Source organism: Oncorhynchus kisutch, linkage group LG6 (genome assembly GCF_002021735.2).
Source record: "Oncorhynchus kisutch isolate 150728-3 linkage group LG6, Okis_V2, whole genome shotgun sequence".
Taxonomy (NCBI): domain Eukaryota; kingdom Metazoa; phylum Chordata; class Actinopteri; order Salmoniformes; family Salmonidae; genus Oncorhynchus; species Oncorhynchus kisutch.
Genome location: NC_034179.2, coordinates 32901871 through 32926239, shown reverse-complemented (window position 1 = coordinate 32926239; position 24369 = coordinate 32901871). Strand labels below are relative to the sequence as shown.

Here is a 24369-nt window from a genome sequence, read left to right as displayed (position 1 = left end):
GTTTATCTACATTTTGATGTGTACAGTCGTGGCCAAAAGTTGAGAATGACACAAATATAAATTTCCACAAAGTTTGCTGCTTCAGTGTCTTTAGATATTTTTTGTCAGATGTTACTTCAGTATTCCACTGAAGTATAATTACAAGCATTTCATAAGTGTCAAAGGCTTTTATTGACAATTACATGAAGTTGATGCAAAGAGTCAATATTTGCAGTGTTGACCATACTTTTTCAAGACATCTGCAATCCCCCCTGGCATGCTGTCAATTAACTTCTGGGCCACATCCTGACTGATGGCAGCCCATTCTTGCATAATCAATGCTTGGAGTTGGTTTGAATTTGTTTGTCCACCCGCCTCTTGAGGATTGACTACAAGTTCTCAATGGAATTAGTCTCGTGAGTTTCCTGGCCATGGACCAAAAATATCAATGTTTTGTTCCCCGAGCCACTTAGTTATCACTTTTGCCTTATGGCAAGGTGCTCCATCATGCTGGAAAAGGCATTGTTCGTCACCAAACTGTTCCTGGATAGTTGGGAGAAGTTGCTCTCGGAGGATGTGTTTGTACCATTTTTTTAAATTCATGGCTGTGTTCTTAGGCAAAATTGTGAGTGAGCCCACTCCCTTGACTGAGAAGCAACCCCACACATGAATGGTCTCAGGATGCTTTACTGTTGGCATGACACATGACTGATGGTAGCTCTCACCTTGTCTTCTCTGGACAAGCTTTTTTCCGGATGCCCCAAACAATCGGAAAGGGGATTCATCAGAGAAAATTACTTGACCCCCATCCTCAGCAGTCAAATCCCTGTACCTTTTGCAGAATATCAGTCTGTTCTTGATGTTTTTCCTGGAGTGAAGGGGCTTCTTTGCATCCTTCTTGACACCAGGCCATCCTCCAAAAGTCTTCGCCTCACTGTGCGTGCAGATGCACTCACACCTGCCTGCTGCCATTCCTGAGCAAGTTCTGCACTGGTGGTGCCCCAACCTGCAGCTGAATCAACTTTAGAAGACGGTCATGGCGCTTGCTGGAATTTCTTGGGCGCCCTGAAGCCTTCTTCACAACAATTGAACCACTCTCCTTGAAGTTCTTGATGATCTGATAAATGGTTGATTTAGGTGCAATCTTACTGGCAGCAATATCCTTGCCTGTGAATCCCTTTTTGTGCAAAGCAATGATGACTGCATGTGTTTCCTTGTAGGTAACCATGGTTGACAGAGGAAGAACAATGATTCCAAGCACCACCCTCCTTTTGAAGCTTCCAGTCTGTTATTCGAACTCAATCAGCATGACAGAGTGATTTCCAGCCTTGTCGTCGTCAACACTCACACCTGTGTTAACGAGAGAATCACTGGCATGATGTCAGCTGGTCCTTTTGTGGCAGGGCTGAAATACAGTGTAAATGTTTTTTGGGGATTCAGTTCATTTGCATGGCAAAGAGGGACTTTGCAATTAATTGCAAAGAGGGACTTAATTGCAATTAATCTGATCACTCTTCATAACATTCTGTAGTATATGCAAATTGCCATCATACAATATAAGGCAGCAGACTTTGTGAAAATTTATATTTATGTCATTCTCAACTTTTGGCCACGACTGTAGTTCCAATTTTTGACTGAGTGAAAAACTAAATATGTTCCCCTCCATTTGATCATAGCCAGGCTAAACTAGCTTAATTTGTAATGTTATGTAGCTAGCCAAGTCAATGAAATGTCTCAGATTAAATACATTGTCATTATAAACGTTTTGGCTCATACTTTTAAAATTATTATTATTTTTTACAAACGATGTCAAGTATTAAGTGTATTTACTTGAGTACATATGAACCATGCTAATAATATGTATTTTAGGTGACTTTTTATGAAAAAAACTGTTGCATGCTAACCTTTAACTTTAGCTATCTCAGTGTTAGCTGTCCATGGTTTTTTGTTACAGTTAATAAACAGGCATCTTCTATAATTCGTTAGTACAATTAGCATTGTATATAGAGTGAATCATATGAACTGTTACCTCAACGATGCATGGGTTTATTTACTGTATTTTTGCACACCACCACCATATTCAGTGATAGTGTTTGTTTAGCTAACGTTAGCTACCCTAACTAGATGGTAGCTAACTAGCTAGCTACATGAATAGTTGAGAGCTAGTTAGCAATGTTATGAAAACATGGAGACCGTGATTGTAATGTATTTGAGAATGTGTGAAAGTTTTTGCTATAATATATTTGGTATAATTCGTTTTCAGCTTTCTTTAGTTCTGTCACTGAATTGTAGCATACTCTATTCTGATTTATTCTTTATTTTTCAGAGAAAGTAATGCATTTGCTGCATCCAGGGGTGGTGGTAAAGACCTTGCTGCAGAAACAAACTTTCAAACGAAAGGAAACTTCTTGGCAGGGAAAAAACTAATTTGAATAAATAATACAATTTGAGAGTTAAATCCTATTGTTGTAACGAATTCTTTAGTCATATTTTTTTTTGGTATAAAATACACTTTAAGACACTGTCATGAAGCATTATGACCCTCCTGTGTCACTTTACTTGGACTTAGAAAATACACTTTATGACACTGTCAAGAAGCATTATGACCATCATAATTATATAAACCAGATAGGCCGATCACATACATGCCCTTTATGTCAGTCAAAAAGAGGGTGCATTGTCCTTCTCCTGAAATCTGCTCCTGCATTCATCCCAGTCATCAGCAACAGAGCACTGGAGTAGGTGCATGTCTCACATCAATGTGTGCTCAATAATAATTTCATATGGTCAATTTCAGAAAATGTTATATAACAAACATACTGTTGACAAGTAGACCATGGTGTAATGGAATGGTTTGCCTTGAGTGGTAGGTTTTGTGTGTTTTGACAATTTTATTTAGGTGTCATAATAACCAGCCATAGAATAGCGCAATATGTCATAACAGGTCTAAATATATGTCATGACAGTGTTATGACCATTATTATACAACGGGTGGGTTTAATCCTGAATTTGGTTTCAACGAGTGGCACTGCATCTCAGTGCTTGAGGCATCACTACAGACACACTGGTTCGATTGCAGGCAGTATCACAACCGGCCATGATTGGGAGTCCCATAGGGTAGCGCACAGTTGGCACAGCGTCGTCTGGATTTGGCCGGTGTAGACCGTCATTGCGAATAAGAATTTGTTCTTAACTGACTTGCCTTGTTAAATAATGGTTCAAAATAAAATATAAAAGCGCATTCCAGCGGTTGTCTATTCCACAAGTTACCACCGGCTAAATCTATCGACGTTAAATTCCACTGTCTCATCAGCCCAGGCAGGGAAGTTATAAAGTTATAAATCTCCACTATAAAACACATCAAGACATTTATCTCACATTTTCTTTTAGACTAACATTGAGTTTTCAACAGTGGAGATTTGTATACATCTTAATGTCTGTATCTTCGACATTTTGCAACATTACTTCAATATTCAAATTCGATCTCCAACTGTCCTATAGTAAGGAACGTATAGGAGTCGGGACGAGAGAGAGTGGCAGGCAGCGTTAATCAATCAGTCGAACACACGAATCAGCTGGCATTTTAATGAATATATACAAAGAAATGTATAAATGTATTTATGTACAAATGTACATAAAAAAATACAAAAAAAAAAAAGGTCAAACGAAACGAAGTGTAGCTAGTTTGCAGTGATTGTGTTAGCTGTGTTGTTGGCTAGCTCCTGTGAACAAAAGTGTCCTGACGAGGGAGCACATTTTCTATGCCAGGCGACATTTTCTATGCCAGGCGAAATCGTGCCTCATTAACGACAGTTCATTGTTATGGATGTAGCCAAATAAATGGCACTAGAAAACAGTTTAAACAATTGCAGGTACTGTTGTTATTCTTTCAGTACTGTTTCACGTGACTAAGTTATTCGTAGTTGGCTGGCTAGCTAGCAAGCAAAGGGATAAGAATGTCAGCCAATATGGCAATGGAACATTTAGAACGAATGACTGGGTTGCGTCCATAGATACAGAACTGAATGACTGAGTCGCGTCTCTCGCAACCGAAACGACCAGACCCCTTGGCTAGCAACCCTAGATTTGTTTTGGGACTATATATTGTGGAAGGATGAAATAGTTTGAATAAATTCATCAACTAATTTAGATTTTTCATTAGTTGAATATGTTGGTAACCGGTTGTATAAACGTGATAAAGCCCCCGAAGCCGGTGTTTTGGAGGATATATTGGCACTCGACCAACAACACCCATGCCAATATATCCTTCAAACACCAGCTTTTCGTGCATTATCACTATATTATGACAGGTTGTCAGCTGTTATTACATGGTTATGGTGTCAAGTAAAGTTTTACCTATGTTTTCTTTAAATAAGCTTTGGTGTACAATTAAAAGTCAAATACACTGCATTTCTAACAGTCAACAATAATCTAAAGAATTCAGGCCTTGTGAAATTATACCTAGGCTAAATATAAGCCTTCCACAACCATAAGACCCACAAATAATGTCATTGTTTTATCAAAATTGTATAACCTGCTTTTTTGCAATAATCACTGATCTGGATTTCAAGTCTGTCTATGAAAATGCCCTTTTTGTTACACATTTAATGAGAACCATGCATAATGCACATTCACTAATAATGTCTACCTTCTTGTAGCAGGCATTATTTATGAGACTTGCTAACACTGTTCAGGAGACCAATCTCTGAAGCACAAGCCCATGTGCTAGTGAGTAGCCAGCTAATCTCTTAAATTGAATGTTTAGCCAACATGGATTTATTTGCTAGCTAACAAGGTTGGTAGAACAGTTGAATTGTTATGATCACACCTTTCTGTCTGTCTCCAACTGTTTGAACAGCATGCTAGCCTGTCTACTTTGTTAAAATGTTGAATTCAAGTGGCCTACCTTGTTTCTCAGAATGAGAACGAGTTGCCAATTCCTTATATAATTGTGTTTTATGCTTATTGCATATTTATAAAACAGACTAGACGGCTAGTGTAACAGTAGTTGGCTAAAATGCTGCTAGCGGTACATGGTCGCGCAATAACACGTGCAACAAACTGAGCATTCATTTTCCAGAACCAATGTTCATTGATACTACCATTTTTATTAGTGTCTGTTTTTGTTAGTGTCTGCGCAATTTGAGGAGTTAACCTTTAACTTCTCTATTACAGTAAAATAATGTCTCAATGTGTTTTGGTGTCCATATGGCTGATTTCAAATGCATGCTTTTCAACCGTTCGCTGCCTACACCCGCACGCCCGACTAGCATCACCACCCTGGATGGTTCCCGACCTAGAATATGTGGACATCTATAAGTACCTAGGTGTCTGGCTAGACTGCAAACTCTCCTTCCAGACTCATATCAAACTCTCCTTCCAGACTCCAATTCAAAATAAAATCCAGAGTCGGCTTTCTATTTCGCAACAAAGCCTCCTTCACTCACGCCGCACACGCTCCAGCAGGTGTATCTCACTGATCATCCCTAAAGCCAAAACCTCATTTGGCCGCCTTTCCTTCCAGTTCTCTGCTGCCTGCGACTGGAACGAATTACAGAAATCTCTGAAGTTGGAGACTTATCTCCCTCACCAACTTTAAACATCTGATATCTGAGCAGCTAACTGATCGCTGCAGCTGTACAGTCCATCGGTATATAGCCCACCCAATTTACCTACCTTATCCCCATACTGTTTTTATTTTATTGACCTTTCTGCTCTTTTGCACACCAGTATCTCTGCCTGCACATCTGATCATTTATCACTCCAGTGTTAATCTGCTAAATTGTAATTATTCACTCCTATGGCCTATTTATTGCCTACCTCCTCATGCCTTTTGCACACAATGTATATAGATTTTTTTTTTCTACTGTTATTGGCTTGTTTATTGTTTACTCCATGTGTAACTGTGTTGTTGTCTGTTCACACTGCTATGCTTTATCTTGGCCAGGTCACAGTTGCAAATGAGAACTTGTTCTCAACTAGCCTACCTGGTTAAATAAAGGTTAAATGAAAAAAATTATGTTGTACCAAACCTCAAATGCAAATAGTGAGTTGAAACCGCTTGTCAGACAGGAAGAAGTGATCTCTCATCTTTGTGAGTGGCAGAGGAAGGGGCTTGGGGGGAGTGTCTGTGAGAGAGAAATGGAAAGGTACACACAGCACAGAAGGAGCGAAGGAGATTAGGCCAAAAAGACTACGCCAAAAAGACTACGCAGATTTTATGATGACAAATCGCCTCGGGATGTTGGATTTGTAAATATTTGTCCAGACTTTTGTAAGTGGGACAACAGTTACATGACAGATAAATGAACATCCTGGTTCAGCACCATTTTGTGTGCTCGAGTCACTTTCACACACACTACTGACACACATTAGAATTTGTCATTTGAACAAATTAAACACTTGGTGGTTTTCATTTGCAATATTACTTGAACTGGAACTAATCAAAATGTTCCATCCCAATGGGATCATTCATTCAGCTGCATAATCCCTTGTCTTGGCCTGTCTTTGTCAGAATCCAACATGGCGGAGCCTGGACTTTGGCATGCTGCCGGACCTCCTTGACACATCTGTGTCCTGCTTCGTGGTGAGGATCTGGGGCGGTTGGGAGGAGCAGTTCACACTCCTCATAGAGTGGAAGGTCAACCTGGATGGGCTCAGATACACAGGGCAGCAGGTCAGTGTGTAAACGCACACGCTCATAAAATGTAGGCTACTTTGGGATGTATGCTGACTAGCATCCATGCAGTCATCTAGACAATAACAGCCTTTCTCTTGTTTTAATACAGACATACTAAATACCACCGCTTTGTTCCTTCACAGATCCGCTCCAGGAATCCAAATGAAATCATATTTGGATTGAATGATGGCTACTATGCAAGTGACTTTGATCATAAGGTACTGCTGACTTTGATCCAGGAATTATGTCCCTAATATAGACCATAAACATTCTATAATTAGTTTTTCTATGTTTCGTTTTGTTATTGTAAGGTTGAAATGTGCCTATTTCAGGACCACTCTGAAAGGAAGAAGAACAGTTTACTCCTTGTGGACCAGAGTTCAGTGAGGAACTCCTACAGTGTCTTCTCTCTGCTGAGGTGAAACAGGCCGCACCCACCAAACACTCTCACACACAAGACGCTGGACACGTAACAGCATCTCCCATAGGACAATGTTTCCAGCTAGTATGGAGCTATTTCAGTGCCAACAGAAATTGTATTTGAATTCCATAATTTTGAATTGGTATTATGATATTGAATTTAAATGTCATATTTTTTAGTTTGTAATGCACAAATTGAATCATTTTAATTAATAAATTTAACTTGTATTTCATGATTTGAAACTAAATTGAATGAATTTTGCATTCAGTTTTAAATTAATTCATTAATATAATCAATTAGCATAGGGCCCCACAGTGGAGATGTCATAATACCCATAAAACTTAAGGTCAAGTAAGGAAATCGTTCCAATTGTTTTTCCATAATTCATTTTTTCAATAAGGGATTTTATAAACACTTAAAATAAGGTCTGTGTTTAATGTAGGCTTACCCTGGCTTGACGTTTTTATATGTTAAAAAAGCTATATCAATATATTAATCTCTATTTACTCTCAGATTTGAAAATGCTAATTAGCATAAAAAGTAGACATCATGCAAGACTACAAATCCCTGCAAGCTCCTGTATGTCATCTTTAGCTAACAGGTGTTGTGTCAATTGAAAACTTGCACAAGACAGTTCACAGAATTGTCAATTTAAGAAATGTAGACTATGTTCCTTACTTAATTTAACAAACGTTAGATAGTTAATCCAGAGATAATGCCGAATTGAGGTAAAGATAATTATCGTCCAGATCATGGCATTTGTAGTTCTTTATGATAGCCACATAAGCTGCTAATTAGCATGTCATTTTTGGGGGGTTAATACAGGCGACTACAGTGCCTTCGGAAAGTCTGAAGGCACTGTGAGGTCTGAAACCCCTTGACCTTTTCCACATTTTGTCACGTTACAGCCTTATTCTAAAATGGATAAAATTAATCCCTCAGCAATCTGCACACAATACTCCGTAATAACAAAGCGAAAACAGGTTTTTAGAAATATTTGCAAATGTATTAGAAAAAAGAAAAAAAAAAGACCTTATTTACATACAATTGAATTCGGAAGTTTACATACACCTTAGCCAAATACATTTAAACTCAGTTTTTCACAATTCCTGACATTTAATCCTAGTAAAAATTCCCTGTTTTAGGTCAGTTAGGATCACCACTTTATTTTAAGAATGTGAAATGTCAGAATAATAGTAGAATAATCACATTCCCAGTGGGTCAGAAGTTTACATACTAATTGAGTGTATTTGATAGTATTGCCTTTAAATTGTTTAACTTGGGTCAAACGTTTCGAGTAGCCATCCACAAGCTTCCTACAATAAGTTGTGTGAATTTTGGCCTATTCCTCCTTACAGAGCTGGTGTAACTGAGTCAGGTTTGTAGGCCTCCTTGCTCGCACACGCTTTTTCAGTTCTGCCCACACATTTTATATGGGATTGAAGTCCAGGCTTTGTGATGGCCACTCCAATACCTTGACTTTGATGTCCTTAAGCCATTTTGCCACAACTTTGGAAGTATCCTTGGCGTCATTGTCCGTTTGGAAGACCCATTTGCGACCAAGCTTTAACTTCCTGACTGGTGTCTTGAAATGTTGCTTCAATATATCCACATAATTTCCACCCTCATGATGCCATCTATGTTGTGAAGTGCACCAGTTCCTCCTGCAGCAAAGCACCCCACAACATGATGCTACCACCCCCTGTGCTTCACGGTTGAGATAGTGTTCTTCGGCTTGCAAGCCACCCCCTTTTTCCTACAAACATAACGATGGTTATTATGGCCAAACAGTCCTATTTTTGTTTCATCAGACCAGAGGACATTTCTCCAAAAAGAACGAACTTTGTTCCCATGTGCAGTTGCAAACCGTTGTCTGGCTTTTTTCTGGCGGTTTTGGAGCAGTGACTTCTTCCTTGCTGACCGGCCTTTCAGGTTATGTCGATATAGGACTCGTTTTACTGTGGATATAGATACCTTTTTTACCTGTTTCCTTCAGCATCTTCACAATGTGTTTTGCTGTTTTTCTGGGATCGATTTGCACTTTTCGCACCAAAGTACGTTCATCTCTAGGAGACAGAACGCGTCTCCTTCTTGAGAGGTATGACTGCTGCGTGGTCCCATGGTGTTTATACTTGCGTAATATTGTTTGTACAGCTGAACGTGGTGCCTTCAGGCAGTTGGAAATTGCTCCCAAGGATGAACCAGACTTGTGGAGGTCTACAATTATCAGGTCTTGGCTGATTTCTTTTGATTTTCCCATGACGTCAAGCAAAGAGGCATTGAGTTTGAAGGTAGGCCTTGAAATGCATCCACAGGTACACCTCCAATTGACTCAAATGTTGTCAATTAGCCTATCAGAAGCTTCTAAAGATGACATAATTTTCTGGAATTTTCCAAGCTGTTTAAAGGCACAGTCAACTTAGTATATGTGAACTTCTGACCCATTGGAATTGTGATTCTGTGAATTGTAAGTGAAATAATCTGTCTGTAAACAATTGTTGGAAAAATTACTTGTGTCATGCACAAAGTAGATGTCCTAACCGACTTCCCAAAACTATAGGTTGTTAACAAGAAATTTGTGGAGTGGTTGAAAAATGAGTTTTAATGACTCCAACCTAAGTGTATGTAAACTTCCGACTTCAACTGTAGGTATTCCAACCCTTTGCTATGAGATTCGAAATTGAGCTAAGTTGCATCCTGTTTACATTCATCATCCTTGAGATGCTTCTACAACTTGATTTAGGTCCACCTGTGGTAAATTCTATCTAAGGTCCTACAGTTGACAGTGCATGTCAGAGCAAAACCAAGCCACGAGGTCGAAGGAATTGTCTGTAGAGCTCCAAGTCAGGATTGTGTTGAGGGACAGTTTCTGGGAAGGGTACCAAAACATTTCTCCAGCATTGAAGGTCCACGAAAACACAGTGGCCTCCATCATTCTTAAATTGAAAAAGTTTGGAACCACCAAGACACTTCGTAGAGCTGGCCACCCGGCCAAACTGAGTAATCGGGGGAGAAGGGCCATGGTCAGAGAGGTGACCAAGAACCCGATGGTCACTCTGACAGTGCTCCAGAGTTCCTCTGTGGAGATGGGAGAACCTTCCAGAAGGACCACCATCTCTCCAGCACTCCACCAATCAGGGCTTTATGGTAGAGTGGCCAGACGGAAGCCACTCCTCAGTAAAAGGCACATGACAGCCCGCTTGGAGTTTTCCAAAAGGCACCTAAAGCCTCTCAGACCATGAGAAACTAGATTCTCTGGTCTGATGAAACCAAGATTGAACTCTTTGGCCTCAATGCCAAGCATCACATCTGGAGGAAAACTGGCACCATCCCTACTGTGAAGCATGGTGGTGGCAGCATCATATTGTGGGGATGTTTTTCAGTGGCAGGGACTTGGGAGCCTAGTCAGACTCGAGGCAAAGATGAACGGAGTAAAGTACAGTGCCATCCTTGATGAAAACCTGCTCCAGAGGACTCAGGACCTCAGACTGGCGCGAAGGTTCACCTTTCAACAGGACAACGACCCTAAGCACACTGCCAAGACAACGCAGGAGTGGCTTCGGGACAAGTCTCTGAATGTTCTTGAGTGGCCCAGCCAGAGATCGGACTTGAGAGGATCTGCATAGAAGAATGGAAGAAACTTCCCAAATATAGGTGTGCCAAGCTTGTAGTGTCATACACAAGAATAATCGATGCTGTAATCGCTGCCAAATGTGCTTGAACAAAGTACTGAGTAAAGGGTCTGAGTACTTATGTTAATGTAATATTTTGTGATATAATGTAATATTTTTTTTAATTATTAGCAAACATAAATGGATCTTCATTATGGGGTATTGTGTGTAGATTGATGGTTAAAAAAAACAATTGATCATTTTTAGAATAAAGCTGTTAAGTAACAAAATGTGGAAAAAGTCAAAGGTTCTGAATACTTTACGAAGGCAAGTTAAAATCACCTTGTCCTTGAGTGATTTACATGATTATCAAAATGTCACTCCAGAGTAAGCCTGCACGAAACCCCAGTTTCTAAAATCCTCTATGGGGAAAATGATTGGTGGGAAAACGATTAGAACCCTTTCCATGTTTGATGGCTAGGTATTCTGGGTATTATGACTCATGCTGTGGTACTCTATATGGTAAACATTGCATTCATTGTCTGTGTATCAGATTTTCAAACTATAATTTCAAGTTTAGCAAAATTTTATATATATTCAATTTCTCAGATGCATCCAGAGACAACATCCTGGTACTTTGTCAGACAGGAAAGGTAGTTTCTGGCAGCTTCTGAAGCCTTTGTGTCATGTAGAATGTATTTTCTTCCAATGAATTTGGCTCTAGCATTTGAACTGTTTTTGAAATATTATGAATATATGTATCTTTGATTAACTTAATAATGGTTTGTTAACTTGATACACAGACGATTGATGCAATATTTACCTTTTTTAAATATTCAATTTTACTTTTATATTTTGAACCTGAATGCAATACTAATTCAATTCAGTTTCAAATCATGAAATACAAGTTCAATTTATGAGTTCATAGATTCAATTTGTGCATTAAACATTCCAAAATATTACATTCAAATTCAATATCCTAATAGAAATTCAAAATTATGAAATTCAAATTCAATTCAATTTCTGTTGGCACTGAATTCGTTCCATACGCTAGCCTCTTGGCAAGTACGCTGTTTGACTGCCCTACCAAGGGCATACTCTGCCTGTTTACAGGCCAGGGGCACAACTTCCTTTAGCTAACTGAAAGGATTTTAAGGTCTAAATATACTTCTGGAAGCAAAAGAATAGAAAACAGAAAATATCCTCAACACTGTCTTACCCCACTCATTACCTACTCACCAACATTCTTACCTCAGTAACTAGCACAACACTCCCTTTCAACTGCAGATTTGTTTTGTATTTCACCTTTATTTAACCAGGTAGGCTAGTTAAGAACAAGTTCTCATTTGCAACTGCTACCTGGCCAAGATAAAGCATAGCAGTTCGACACATACAACACAGAGCTACACATGGAATAAACAAACATACAATCAATAATACAGTAGAAGAATCTATATACAGCATTTGCAAATGAGGTAGGGCAATAAATAGGCCATGGTTGCGAAGTATGACTTGTGGAGATGACATGCAACCAGCTTTGCTGTTTTATCTAATTGTCACTCTAAACATTCCTCAGACTTTCTGTCATTATAAATATTCCCCACATTGTCCATAAAATGGCGCCAGGAAACTGCCTCAAACGTCTTTATTATTATAGTCTGTTTTTGCTCCCAAGTCAATGAGAGCTGTCAAAATTCCTTTAGTCTTTAGTGTTTCTTGGACATAAAAGGACATATGTATTGAAAGCTATAATCAAGTTAGTTAAATAAAGGAACCTTGTCTTCATATTAAAGTAACAGATGGATAATCCCATTAGAATTATTGGGTTTTAATATTGGAGATGAGTGGCCATTTTTACTTCTTTATTCCACAAGGCGGTGCCAAACTATCACTTTCTGAGTTGGGAAAACACCAGGCAGTTTAGTAAGGATTTGGGAGGCATGGTTTCAATTGCTGTTTTCTCTATGTTGCAAAAACACAGCTCTGTTCTATATTTGAATGTGGGGTAATGTTAACACTACTTACAGGGTTTGAGTAGGGCTTGTCTTGGGGAACACCACAGTTAATTAGAAGTTGGATCAAGCTACATTTAATTACACTTTTGCACTGCAAGGGGCACAATGTTTTGGACGGTTTATGACAAGTTCCTATAGTTAGGCTACATGAGTATCCGTCCTCTTCAAGTTTTTACTATTTTTCTTGAGTCAGAGGGTTCAAGAATAAGATGTATGCATTCCTTTATGTTATGCATCACTCCTGGCCCCAGCTTGAGGTGAGCTGTACAGTGTCAGGGTGAAGATTCCTCGAGCCCTAGGGGCTTCCTCTGGCCGATTACTGTTTTGTGTCTTCGCCTGACTTGGGAATAGAAAATGGCCTCCAGGGTGCGTGAGTGATCTACACATACCAAAGTTTCACACCAATGCTGGGCCAACAACACACACCATTATTTATTTTTTAATATCACTCACTCAGAATTTATGCACAGGCTTTTTTTGGGGGTTATTTAAGAGCAAATAGTGTCCCTACAGATTTGAGAGGGTTGAATCCTATTGCTTTATGGGCTCTGCTCAGTGCTGTTGAGTCCTACATTACTAAACTCCTTCCCCTGCTCTCTCCATCTCTCCATCCCGGTGGGGCTCTGAGGAATTTAAAGCAACTCCATTGTACCCCTCCCTCTCATCTCCTTCTTGAGCCTGAGGCTCCTCTGCAGGCCTGTAGCCAGGCTGATAGACGCTGATGTGATGTGGCTCGTTGACTCTAACATGGCCTAGGTGTCTCTCCCTGCTCCCCTCTCTTTCTCTCTAGGGTAGACCTGGACAGGCTCTGGGTTGTGTCTTGGCTTCAGGCTGTGATGTGCTCACTGTTTAGGGCCTAGAGAGCCTTTTAACAGTGATTCATCAGATACATACATACTTCTATAGGGGTGTATGTAGACCAAAACCCCACCTCCATAGCATGGGATTGCATAGACACTTCTGGGTAGTTCTGAGTATGTTCATTTCTCTAAACTCTCGTGTTCGGAGTTCTCACTGTGATGTCTGGACTGGAGAGATGCCACAGGATTTCATTAGTTCAGGTGCATAGATAGATGTGTGTACATAGTTGTTAATATGTACAGTATCAGTCAAAAGTTTGGATTCGTTCCAGGGTTTTTCTTAATTTTTTACTTTTTTCTACATTGTGTAATAATAGTGAAGACATCAAAACTATGAAATAACACATATGGAATCATGTAGTAACCAAGAAAGTTTTAAACAAATGAAAATATTTTTTATATTTGAGATTCTTCAAAGTAGCCACCATTTGACTTGATGAAAGCTTTGCACACTCTTTGCATCCTCTCAACCAGTTTCATGCGGTAGTCACCTGGAATGCATTTCAATTAACAGGTGTGCCTTGTTAATTTGTGGAATTTTTGTGGAATCAGTTGTGTTGTGATAACTGACAGTCCATCATTACTTTAAGACATGAAGGTCAGTCAATTCAGAAAAGTGCAGTCCCAAAAACCTTCAAGCCCTACGATGAAACGAATATCCAGAGTTACCCCTGCTGCAGCAGATAAGTTCATTAGAATTACCAGCCTCAGAAATTGCAGCCCAAATAAATTCTTTACAGAGTTCAAGTAATAGACACATCTCAACATCAACTGTTCAGAGGAGACTGCGTGAATCAGGCCTTCATGGTCGAATTGCTGCAAATAAACCACTACTAAAGGACACCAATAATAAGAAGAGACTTGCTTGGGCTAAGAAACACAAGCAATGCACATCAGACCAGTGGAAATCTGAGTCCAAATTTTAGATTTTTTGGTTCCAACCGCCGTGTCTTTGTGAGACGCAGAGTAGGTGAACGGATGATCTCTGCATGTGTAGTTCCCACCGTGAAGCATGGAGGTGTGATGGTGTGGGGGTGCTTTGCTGGTGACACTCAGGGATTTTATTTAGAATTCAAGGCACACTTAACCAGCATGGCTACCACAACATTCTGCATCAATACGCCATCCCACCTGGTTTGCGCTTAGTGGGACTATCATTTATTTTTCAACAGGACAATGACCCAACACACCTCCAGGCTGTGTGAGGGCTATTTGACCAAGAAGGAGAGTGATGGAGTGCTGCATCAGATGACCTGGCCTCCACAATAACCTGACCTCAACCCAATTGAGATGGTCAGGGATGAGAGTTGGACCACAGAGTGAAGGAAAGGCAACCAACAAGTGCTCAGCATATGTGGAACTCCTTCAAGACTGTTGGAAAAGCATTCCAGGTGAATCTGGTTGAGATAATGCCAAGAGTGTGCAAAGTTGTCATCAAGGCAAAGTGTGGCTACTTCGAATAATCTAAAATGTATTTTGATTTGTTTAACATTTTTTTGGGTTACTACATGATTCCATATGTGTTATTTCATAGTTTTGAAGTCTTCACTATTATTCTACAATGTAGAACATAGTAAAAATAAAGAATCTCTGAATGAGTAGGTTTGCCCAAATTTTCAACTGGTACTGTTTGTATCAGGCATCGGAGCTTTTATGTAGTGCTATATGGGTGATAAACCTTTTTATTCAAGTGTTTGGCATGGAAAATACTGTTAAAATACTCTAAATAACCTATATAAACAGCTACTGCTGTTGTGCTCATGATAGAGTTAGGTAGAAATGATGTTTGTCAGTACATATATAATAGGAGCATTGAAGCAGTGTGCAAGTGCTGTACACAGCATGTATCCCTGCTGTCCCCAGTTAGCTATATATTTTAGTGATACACATACAGTCACAAAGGATCAACAACAGTCGCAACAAATACTGTAACTTGCCTCACCCATTTTGTCTCTGCGTGAGAGCTGCTCAGTGCCTGGCTATGACCGGAATGGCTCTGATTCCCCTTTCCAAGAACACTTGATTGATGATGCAAATTTGTCAGCGAGCGATTCACTGTCGACTTGGCCCAGTTTGACGAGACCCCTAAGCCTAGGGAGTGTGAAAAACACAACATGGAATAGGGAACACGAGTTTGGATGGGCTGGCAGACGGAGGAGGCCTTACATAGAGTAAGATTTACTGAGAGGAGGGATGATATAGTGTACTGAGCCACTTCCAGTGTTTTCCGTAAGTACATGGAGTATGCAGCCAAATAGAAAAAATAGCCAGCCAGGGAGTTCTGGGCCTCCTCCACACACACACACTCAGAAAATGCAGAGCAAGCTCTCTTGGTGGCCTCTGGTGCATTCTAATGCCTTGATTCCATCTAAATGCAGCAAAATTATTTAATACTTTAATGACTTTACCTCCCAGATTGGTAATATTAGTTTTGGTATTGAATAGAAAGACATGACTTTACGATTAAAATTACTTCAAATGTATGAATTCAGTGTGCTAGTTGTTTTAGATAACGCCTAGGGCTGTTACAGTGACTGTATTACTGCCACACCGGCGGTCACGAGTCATAAAGGCAGTCAAATTACACATGACTGTTTAGTCACGGTAATTAGGCTTCTCCAAATTCTGATGCTGCTGACGGTCATTAGTAGCATACCAAACTTGCTAACTGCCTGGTACCAGCACTCTATTGTCCCTCTAATTACTCTGACATCAATGCGAATGTAATCGAAAATCTTCTCAAACACTTCATGAGCTCATGTTGTGCAACATTTCTATAGGCTATGCAATTGCGTGAGAACAGAGTGATGGCCTCTATTAAAAAGAGGAAGCTCCCCTCTGCTTTCTATAGGCTAGGCCTACTATATTTACATCTAAACTTTCCAAATAATAAGCACATGGAGTATAGCCTACCTGGCTGGCATGAAAATGCGTCCTCTATTTGCTATTTAAGTACATAGATGACATGTATTTTTCCCCCCGGTCCATTTTAAATCAAAATAAATTGTATATGTAAAGACCAGATTAAATCAAGAATAGTGAAAGATTAGTGGAATCTGTTGGGGAGCTGGACAGGTAGGATTGGTAGGACAGTGAAGGTGAACAGGTGGTCACAGGTCAGGTGACAGAGGAATGGATGAGGCTGAGGCAGGAATTGCTTTAACCATAAAGTGGTATATTTACTGAGTAGTCTGTGCTGCATAACAAAGGAAACAGAATAAAGTGTATCCAATCAAATTCATAATCACAAAGATCAAATCTTAACAATCATTCATTATTAACATACTTAGGGAATTCAGCAATCCAGTTCATTACGAAGTCAATAGGGATCATCCTTGAGTCATTTAGGCTTGTAACTATTTATCATAATCATGAGAAGAATAATACAAACAGTGATCGGTTATTCAATCTATAATCCCCATTAGTTTGATATCAGAATCGATCAGTTCAGCAAACAATGATGTTTCATATTTCACCCTTTCAAGTGTTTTCATATGTACATGTAATTTCATTATGGCATAATTGGCCTGTGATGATCCATATAGCTGTGATCATTAAACATTCACATTATACATTAGGTTTGAAGCGTGCGCTCCATGCCGCGCTCCGCGGTGATAACTATAAACAATAATTGATGGCCCACTCTCCCGATCGCAACAGAGTTCAGCTGAAAGGTAACAGATTCGGTGGATTTACGTGGATTCTGCTGTCCTCATGCCTCCTTGCAGCATGCCTAAGGCTCTTTCACGCAGATGAGCAGGGACCCTGGGCATCTTTCTTTTGGATTTTTTTCAGAGTCAGTTGAAAGGCCTCTTTAGTGTCCTAAGGTTTCTTAACTGTGACCTTATTTGCCTACTGTCTGTAAGCTGTTAGTTTCTTAATGACCGTTCCACAGGTGCATGTTCATTCATTGTTTATGGTTCATTGAACAAGCATAGGAAACAATGTTTAAACCCTTTACAATGAAGATCTGTGAAGTTATATGGATTTCTATTAATTATTTTGAAAGACAGGGTCCTGAAAAAGGATTGTTTTCTTTTTTTTGCTGAGTTTATTTATTGTCAAAATGAATATTGCAACAGCTGAATTTCTGTAGTTCAATGCTTCTCTTGTCTCCCCCTTCTAGCTATTGGGATAAAATCCATAGTGCAGTTTCAAATATGGCAAGGACTATTCGTGCCAAACATTTAAATTGCATTTCATCCTAAATTGGTTTAGACATGATTATTCTGCCCCTTGGCTTAGTATATAGAGAAATATGGTGTCTCTTATTGCCTTGGAAGAGGTGGTCTTCACTGATACATCCCTTAAACATTATGAACTATGCTTTGGTCCTATTATTGTGCACACCATTTCTATTTGGCGCAAAATTGAAAAACAATGCAACTGGGAATCAAAATTACATGTCAATACTCCAATATTTCACAATAACTCCCTGCTATATTGAAGGTGTCCTTTTGCAACCCCCAATGGTCCAAAATTTGAATCCGTACCCTTGCCGATATCATGGACAGTAGTGGTTTGAGAAAATGCAAAGATTTGAAAAACAAATAAAACATACTCAAATCTTCTTCTTTTTTTCTATAATTAGGTCTTAGGAGTTCCTTAGGAGTTCCTCCAAACTACCTAACCATCCCGAAAGGACTGATCTCTATAATATATAAACAACTTTTGGAAAGCTTATATTCTGAGTTTGAACAACCCTTTAACTGGAACAGAATATGAACAAATATGACCTTGGCATCCCATAATCCAAATCATCAACTTAAATATTTTAAGTTTGTTCACAGACTGTATTAAACACGAATAAAAATGTTTTACGATGAGATTGGCCCCAACTGTTCACTGTGTTCCCTAAATCAGGTTGGCTCATTCGTCCATATGATGTGGAAGTGGGCGCAATCTTAGTTGCTAGGGGCTGTGCGAAAGGATGGTAAACATGGTTTCCAGGAATCTTATTCACAGTTGTAAAACGAAAGCGAATTACATCTGTGTATGCGCTGTAACTCTATATATCATTTTAGCACAGGGTATTTACACTGTTGCCAGTTTATTCGATACACCACCCTGTTCACGAAAATGGTTCGCGCCTACAGATAGTCACGTGGCTTAATATATAAAGCAGGCAGACAGGCATCGAGGCATTCAGTTACTGTTTGATTGAACGTGAGAATGGGGAAAACGCGACTTTGAGCATGGTATGATCATCAGTGCCAGGCGTGCCCATTCCAATATCTGAGAAACCTCCATCCTCCTGAGCTTTTCACGTATGACAGTGTCTAGGTTTTACCGAGAATAGAATGACAAACAAAAACATCTGGTCATCGGCACTCCTGTGGCCGAAAACAGCTAGTTGATGAGTGGTCGAAGGAGAACAGCATGAATCGTGCAAGCTAAGCTAACAGGTGAGCCACAAACAGGCAAATAATGGCACATTATAACAGTGGTGTGCAGAACGGCATTTTGGAACGCACAACTCGTTGGTCCTTGTCACCGATGGGCTATTGCTGCAGACGACCACACCGGTTCCAATCCTTTCAGCTAAAAACTGAAGCGGCTCCAGTGGACACTCAATCACCAACACTGGACAATTGAAGAGTGGAAAAACATTCACCGAATTCCAGTTTCTGGATGTCCTTTGGGTGGTGGACCATTCTTGATACACACGGGAAACTGTTGAGCGTAAAACTAAGCCGCGTTGCAGTTCTTGACACACTGAAACCAGTGCGCCTGGCATCTACTACCATACCCCGTTCAATGGCAATTAAATAGTTGGCCTTGCCCATTCACCATCTGAATGGCACACATACACGATCCTTGTCTCAATTGTCTCAAGGTTTAAAAATCCATCTTTAACCTGTCTTCTTCATCTACACTGATTTAACAGGTGACATCAATTAGGATCATATCTTTCATCTGGGTCAGTCTGTCATGGAAAGTGCAGGTGTTCCAAATGTTTGGTACACTCTGTGTATATTGGCTGATAAAATGTTGAATCTATCGCAATATGATTGTTTCACTCAACCAATAGACTCTACACAAAGTTTGTTGAACAGATGATCCACAGAATTCCACGCTCTTAACACATTGTCAGATGAATCTTTTTCCCCTCTATCAATGCCACGTTGTTCTTTCTCTGTATTCTCAGATTATTTATTTTACTGACCTCCCTCCCTCATGTGTGTTTGTGTCTGTTCAGTGTGTGAAAACGGAGGCAGTGTTCTACTGTGAAGGCTAGAGGGGTCTGCCCTGACCCAGTGTCTAGGGGAGGTGATAAGCCTTTCCTGTAGTTAGTGCCTTGCCTCATAGCAGTCCTGTGGGTTTCCTGCCGGCTCTCAGCCACGGGATATTGTTCTGGGCCGGATTAAGAGGACCCATTTAAACAGCTGGCCCACTCCAGGCCCAGAGAGCTGACCCCCAGGGTCCCAACGCCACCATTCAGACTACAGAAAACAAACTGGCTACTAAACCCCAAAATCACTGTGCATAATATGGACGTATCTATGCTATTTTGCTATCACACCTCAGGAGTATACTTGGGCGGTATCAAAACAAGCCCAGTAGGTGCTGAGGGACTCCTGTTGTAAGATGTGGTCCTCTGGGCCATTCTTTTGCAGCTATTCACCCTAACATTCCCCTGTGCTCCAAACTTAGTGTGGAAATCTCTTTTTCTTCGCTATCCCTAAAATCATGCGTTAGACTACTATTTCATATGTTCTATGAGTTACATTCTCACGTTTAGTATATTAGAGTTATGTCAAGACATTATAGACATGTTTTTGTCTTTTTTAATTTTCAAGGTGTTTCAAATGGGAGAAACTAAGAGTCTCACACGCCATGCCACTAGCCTGCATTCTTTGTTTCCAGCCACTAGGTCCATGTAGACTCCTGGGTCTTGTTAATTTGCTACGGTGTTCACTAATTAATTAACAAAAATCACGCTTTTCTTCTTGGACAATTTCATGTAGTTCCTCTCTAATTCGTTCTGTTTGGTGCCCATGTAGACTGAGTGTTCCTGCTCCTGGTTGTTTAGGCTATATCTCTTTCTTTCTTCCGGGGCCAACATCACTCGCTGGCGGTCAGCGAACACCGCTGTCAGGGGAGTAGGCACGCTAGGCCCTAACTTTGATCCTAATTGATGTAACAGTGGTGGTAAAAGGCAAGTCTTCGTGCGGTAAGGATATTAGTTGTTTATTGTTGGGTTCATTACCCCCGGCAGCTTTATTGACCTAGAAGGACACTTTGGGTTTAGGCTGAGGTGAGGGGGGTTTCTCTGGTGGCAGGGGAGGAGGTGGGAACCTCTAGTCTGTAATCAAGTGGGAGGGGCCTGTCCTCTCTCTGACCCTAGAAGACTAAAGTATCCTTTCTCAGGGTTGCTCATGCGGTTTCCCAGCATGCATTTCTCTCTTAAGTTGCCATGTATTGTAAACCAAGCTTGTTGACTTACAACATCTTGGAGGAAGTCAATAATGAGGCATCCATCCACAGAGAGCAGGCGCACCAAAATATTTTCTGCGGGGGGACAATCTTATCTCCCCCTCCATGTACATACGGGGACAATGGTGAAATTTGAGGTGAATAGCGACAGGGTAAAATGTGTTGACATTCTCTGCCCTGCTATTAAGGTCCAGGTAAGCGGCAGAATGGAAGGTGTTTATTTGGTTTTCCAACTATGTCACCCCTCTGCCTCTCTTCCCCCTTGCTTTATGTTGTTTGGCCGTTGTTGGGTACCTGTTACATATTTGTGTATGTTTTACAGATAACAAACTATTTTGGGGTTTTATTTTATTTCTAAGATACAAATGACTACGGGTGTGAATGTATTCTATTGGTTTCATTTGTAAGATCAAACAGTCAGAATTATTTTATGGTTGATTTAATGGATATGCTCCGATGAGTAGTTTTGAACTAATTAGTCCGTTCAGTAAAAGTACATATCTGATCTAGTTGTCTCTCAACCAGCCTATGTTCCAGACCTGTCTGTAAGGTGTTTGTGTCTTTCTGTGTGTATGACCTATATCTGTAGACCGAGGAAGCGGAGGTGGAGAGGGGCCAAAAACATAAACAAGGGCCCCAATCTCTTGTCACCTGATATAAGAGCATTTCAGAAATGAAACCCATCGTATCACACAGCAAAAGAAAAGTGTTTTGTCAACCTCCTCCCCTCCTCCCTCTTATTATATTTTCTTAGATACCAACTGCACCTCGCTTCCTCGCGTTTTCTCTCTAACACAAAAGATCCACAAAATGTTTCCATGCCCCCGACGTCAAGCGGTCTGTCAAAACAAAAAGCACAGTGTCGGAACGATATGAGGGGGGGGATGAAAAATGCATGATTACCAACAAAAACAGAGAACCGCTACAAGCCATTGTGGAAAAATGGAATCGACCCAGGCTTTAAGCTATCTCATCAACTGCTTTGTGATTGAGGAGAGCAAGACCCCAACCTCCAATGCTATATAAGGCAATGAAATGTGTTTTGTTTCAATGTGCCCCTACTCTATTCTCCAGAGGGACAGAGGATGGGATATTTCTTCTTCTTTCAATTCAATTTGAAAGGCTTTATCGGCATGGGAAACATATGTTTAAATTGCCAAAGCAAATTAAATGGACAATAAACAAAAGTGAAATAAACAATAAAACTAACAGTAAACATTACACTCAAATGGTATATTATGGCAATGTACAGTGTTGTGAAAATGTGCAAATAGTTGAAGTACAAAATGGAAAATAAAGAATCCGTTAATATGGGTTGCATTTACAATGGTGTTTGTACTTCACTGATTGCCCTTTGTCCTCTTTCTCTCTATTTCTCTCTTCTTTTCTCTCTCTCTTTCCCTAGTTGTTTTCCTACCTTTATCTCTGTAAACCAGATGATACATCTGCCTTTGCTGTTGCTCGGCACTGATTGCGAGATTGGGTTTGCTGGCCTGTTGCTCTATGTATAAACCATGGTAAATATTTATTTGGAGATCATCAGTTGGGTAAATGAATCCATGAATGGGACAGGCCATCAGAGCCAGTGCTTTGGGGAGGCCACTCTGGAAGGAGTTACTACGTACTGGATGTGTATGAGGTTAGAAAGTCAATGCCATTTTGTATTTATTACAATGTTCATTGATTTTGCACCTCATAAATCCATCAACCCTTACTTCTTTCCTCCTTTATTCTGTGAGACGCAGCATCGCAAACAACAATTCTTTAAAGATGGCTTCCAAGCAGCTGTCTGTTTAGGGCAAATGTTCCATTTGAGAGTTCAAAAATGTTGTTGTAATCAACATGCTTTTATCAGGCATTCACCCACCAACTGATTTAATGTTTAAAGCCAACAGATGTTATTATTTTCAGATGCCTATAGATCTTAAATCAAGGACTGAATGTCCTTTTGAAGCACATCTGAAATGCGTACTTATTTGAATTGTAACTCCAAGTAATCCCTAGTTGTCATTTTCACTAGTCCTGTTGTAGAAAAGGAAAGTTGTTTTATCGTTCAGTGGGTTTTCTGGAGGGGCTTGTGCCAGCCTGGTGGTTGTACTGCCCCAGTGAGGGCATAGTTGCATGGGATTTGTTCACCCCCCCTCCCCCCTGTGGTCCAGGGGCCCTGGCCCTCCTAGCCTCAGACTGGTAGAGCTGATAAGGGTTTCAGACATGCGTGAAGGTCTGGGGAGATAACAGCACTCACCTAGGGGAAGTGGCCATATCAGATTCCTTCATCGCAATCACCTCGGACTGATAAAGCTGTCAAAATGGCTTTGCTCTGACGTTTCCTAGGACTATCTCCAACGGCTATCGTTGTCTTCCCAGGCAGGTTGAAATGGGAAGAAAAGTGAATGATTGTAGTCAAGATTTTTTCCCTCCCTCCGTTCTTAGTGTGAAATCATTAGAAGTTAGTGTCTGACCCCACTTACTGAAGATACAGGAGTGATGAATGTTGGTCTGGGCTCCGTCCTCCTACCACACACAGTAATATCCTGAGGTGTCTGAGGAACAGCGTTTTAATGAAAAAACATGGAGGGGGCTGGAGGCACCCTAGATCTGTGGAAATATCTCAGAGCTGGATTAGTGGAAACCAATTTTATGGAGGGTCAGGCATAAAACCCAGTAAAAGAGGCAGTTCCAGGAAGGCTCTGAGGGACTGCATACCGAAGCAAAAACCCTTTTCTCAACAGTCCCGTAAAGTTACTCAAATTCCCCACTTCCACTTCTTCCATGACCACAGGCCACATTCTCACTCTGCCATAACCACGTTCCCCACTGCAACCACTATGAACTCAACCACAAGTGGTTGTTGCATCATGAGAGGCGAGTGTATATAGTCCATGGACTAATACCCAGAGCTGCTGCTCACACATGGACCACATTCAAGTGCAGTGGGAAAGAGCTGTACCCGAGTGCAGGGGAGTGTTCCCCCCTTCACCACCCCGACCCCAAAAGGCCCATGATGTATGTAGCCTAGATGACTTATTGGCAGACAACTAGCTGCCTTGTTCAGCATGGATAGAGGAATGGAGTTTTTAGCCTCACTGATTTAGCCAATTACCTCATTTAAGAAAATTGAGGAACGAAAGCAACGGATATGGGATACGTGAGTGAAAAGAAGGACGTTTATCTGAAAAGGCTGTGGCTCCACGCCACCCTGCTTAATGTAACCTTTACTGAGAGAGAGAGAGAGAGAGAGAGGGAGGCGCATGTGTGGACCCAGGTGGCTGCAGTCACGTAGTGAAGAAAGATGTCCGTAGTCACAGAGACCAATTTTGTTAAATGTTTTTGATCAATTTTGAGATTGTGGTAAATTGGGAAAGAC

The 24369-nt window shown here is 40.5% G+C and overlaps 1 protein-coding gene across 1 annotated transcript in view; it reads left to right on the top strand.

Moving 5' to 3' along the window:
• The window catches only part of LOC109892722 (UV radiation resistance-associated gene protein-like), a 142685-nt gene that overhangs the window by 16228 nt on the left and 102088 nt on the right, over positions 1–24369 (top strand). The window contains exons 4-6 of the mRNA XM_020485461.2: positions 6494–6655; positions 6802–6876; positions 6991–7076. Coding sequence (XP_020341050.1) covers positions 6494–6655; positions 6802–6876; positions 6991–7076 — 323 coding nt within the window. The remainder of the gene's footprint in view (positions 1–6493; positions 6656–6801; positions 6877–6990; positions 7077–24369) is intronic.